The 2,688-nt window shown below is 47.5% G+C and overlaps 1 protein-coding gene across 5 annotated transcripts in view; it reads right to left on the bottom strand.

The window, feature by feature from the left end:
* celf2 (cugbp, Elav-like family member 2) overlaps positions 1-687 on the bottom strand; it is a 166,943-nt gene extending 166,256 nt beyond the window's left edge. For 2 of the 5 annotated variants that reach the window (XM_031858814.1, XM_031858819.1), the window contains exon 1: positions 450-685. In XM_031858814.1, coding sequence (XP_031714674.1) covers positions 450-502 — 53 coding nt within the window. In that variant the 5' untranslated portion in view covers positions 503-685. Of the gene's footprint in view, positions 1-449 lie in introns of all 5 variants that reach the window. The other 3 variants (XM_031858810.1, XM_031858815.1, XM_031858817.1) reach the window with 3 other exon arrangements.
* Positions 688-2,688: the final 2,001 nt, after the last annotated feature.

The raw sequence follows: 2,688 nt of genomic DNA, 5'->3' as shown, positions 1-2,688 counted from the left end.
AGGGGTGTGATGGTGATAAATGAGTGTTATTCTTACTTCTACACTGGAATGGACGAAGTTTTGGAGGTGATGGTGGCGGGGATGAGGCACTGGTGCAGGGCAGCACCGGGGGTTAATGAGATGTACGCGGACACGGAGCAGCTCGCGTGCTTCAGGCTCGTGACAGAGCGGAGGAGACGACGAGAGGAGCTCGAGAAAGTAGAAGGTACAGCGGCGCAGATTACAGCCAAACGGCGCAATCCGTGCGTAATTACGCGCCACCAGTGCCGGAACCAGAGCTCTAAAGGGGGCAGGCGGCGAACTATTGCCTGCGCTGCGTCCCACCCTTATTTTCTCCCAAAAGAAAAAAGAAAAACAACACACCACCGCACTTCTGTCGCTATCCCCTCTCCGCTATCACCCCCTGCTCACAATGGCGATGGCTGTGGAGAAACTGACCGGGCGCTTACCTTAACACGTTCCAGCTTTTCAGTGGGTCCAGGTCTGAAATTATAGAAACCATGGTCGACTGGGCTGGGCAGCACCGGGAGAGAGGGAGGGGGTGCGGCAGAAAAAAGATCGAAAGAAAAAGCGGCGCAAAGGCTGTAAACTCCGTCTGCGAATGGCAGCGATTGCTCGGATGCAACCCGTCCTGGTTGTTCAGTGGGTGATGAGCGCTGTCACAGCTCTCTCTCTCTCTCTCTCTCTCTCTCTCTCTCTCTCTCTCTCTCCTTCCCTCCGCCCCCTCCTGTTCGAAGCCTGCGCTCTGCAGACGCGTCTCCGAGCTTTCGAAGGCAGGCTGAAATGCAGAGCTGTACAGTAGAGGGTTTACCCCACCTAAGGAATTCATATAGGCTACCCATCTTATTTATTTTTTTAAACACACCTGGGGGAATAAAGTTTACACACCTTTTTTTTTTTTTAGGGCTGGCACGCTTTAAAAAATGGAACACTGTAAAAAGTGTCCATCTCAGCGTTCATCTATAAGGCTCGAACCTCCTTTGATGGATACATTTTTTTGTCAGTGACGATATTTAGCAGCATCACTGCAAGAGAATAAAACTTAACTCTAATGATAATAAAAGAAAAGCCATGGTTGCAATGAAATGATAAAACCATAATTAAACCAATTAAATTAAGTTTAACATAATGAATTGTGTAATGGTTCCTTCTCCAACTAGAGCTGAAAACCTTCATGAAGCGTGTCAAATATTTCACAGCTGAGACCTCGTTCACACAGAGCTGTTGAGTTATCATCACCAGCTCCACTGCAACTCGCTGTCAGCGCTGACTTCCTGTCTGACACCACCACATCCTGTTGATAACTGTTATTTTCTTTGACTTTTTTCTCCCCCCCCGCCCCCCTCGACATGGCAGCAGATGCGTCATCCCTGGCGAAGAATGACGAGGCAAAAGCCAAGTCCCACCTATTCTGAGCTCTTTTTTTTTTTGCTCATCGCGTAAAAGAAAGCACAGACGAGCCCCGATGGAGGAAATAAAGAAAGAGAGAGAGAAGAGAATTTGAGAACTGTGTCCGTTTCAGATAATTGTCGAGTACAACAGAACAGAGCGGGACTGAAAGTCTCTGCCAAAGCCATCGTAGTAACAGCACAAGGGGTTTGTTATGTTCAGGGGTTACGATGTTAGTCATCGCTCTCACAGATAACGGTCAGTTTGAGAGGAAACGGCTGTGCTTTCATTTTAGACAGTTGGCCCTTTGAATAGAAGACATCCCTCAGTTGAGTTTTAGCTTCATCATTGTGCATTTTTTAGTTTTGTCAACTGGTTTTAAATATTTAAACCAAAATCAATTGGAAGACCAATGAAAAAAAAACCAACCCCATGTTGGGGTTGCAAGCTTTTCTACAATAATGAGCTTTGAGGTTTTCTCCAGCTGACATTCCGCAGAGCGGAGACGCTGGTTCGCGTGGAGGCGAACGGAGGGACCAGAGCACACTGCAGGTAAGACGACGGTAATGCAAAGCTACAGCCCGGCGCTCTCAGCATCAGCAGCCATACTGCACCGGTTTTAAATAGACTCAATTGGACATCTGCTTCACTGAGGAGGAGGAGGAGGAGGAGGAGGATGGAGAGAGTTGACAGCATCTCTCTCGTCTTCCTCTGTCTCTATTTCTGTCTCTCGCGCTCGTATAGACACGGACGCTTGCACACACATCGGAGAGATCACACAGAGTTTAGTTGTTCTTTGCACAGCTCTAATTTCTGCACAATAATCGCATTGGCAGGCCTGAAGTCTCAGAGTGGGTGTTGGTGCATCTGTATAAGTTAGCAATGCATATACACCTGTTTGCATGAGAGCAAAGGGACGGAAACATTGACTGTAAGGTTTGGATTACATCTTTATAACTGGTTTCTCTTCATACAAACTTTGTTTCCGTCTGTGGAGCTACAGTGGACGCAAAGTGCATTTGATGTTGTATACGAACATAATTCAACCCAAAATGATTTGGTACGTCATGTTAACATGAAGGAGGAAGTATAAAGGAGCAGGGGCGGTCACAGGGGCGACTGTGGCTCAGAAGGCAGAGCTCCTGGCTCCTCTAGTCCATGTCGATGTGTCCTTGGGGCAAGACGCTTAACTTCAAATTGCTCCCGAAGGTTGTGCCATCGATGTGTAATTGAGTGTGAATGATTAGTTAGTCGTGATGGGCAGGTGGCACCTTGTACGGTAGCCATCAGTGTATGAAT

This window comes from Anarrhichthys ocellatus, unplaced genomic scaffold (genome assembly GCF_004355925.1).
Source record: "Anarrhichthys ocellatus isolate YVR2014 unplaced genomic scaffold, GSC_Weel_1.0 scaffold21, whole genome shotgun sequence".
Classification (NCBI taxonomy): Eukaryota; Metazoa; Chordata; class Actinopteri; order Perciformes; family Anarhichadidae; genus Anarrhichthys; species Anarrhichthys ocellatus.
Note: the sequence above shows the minus strand (reverse complement) of the source record. Positions and strands in the feature narration are given on the sequence as shown.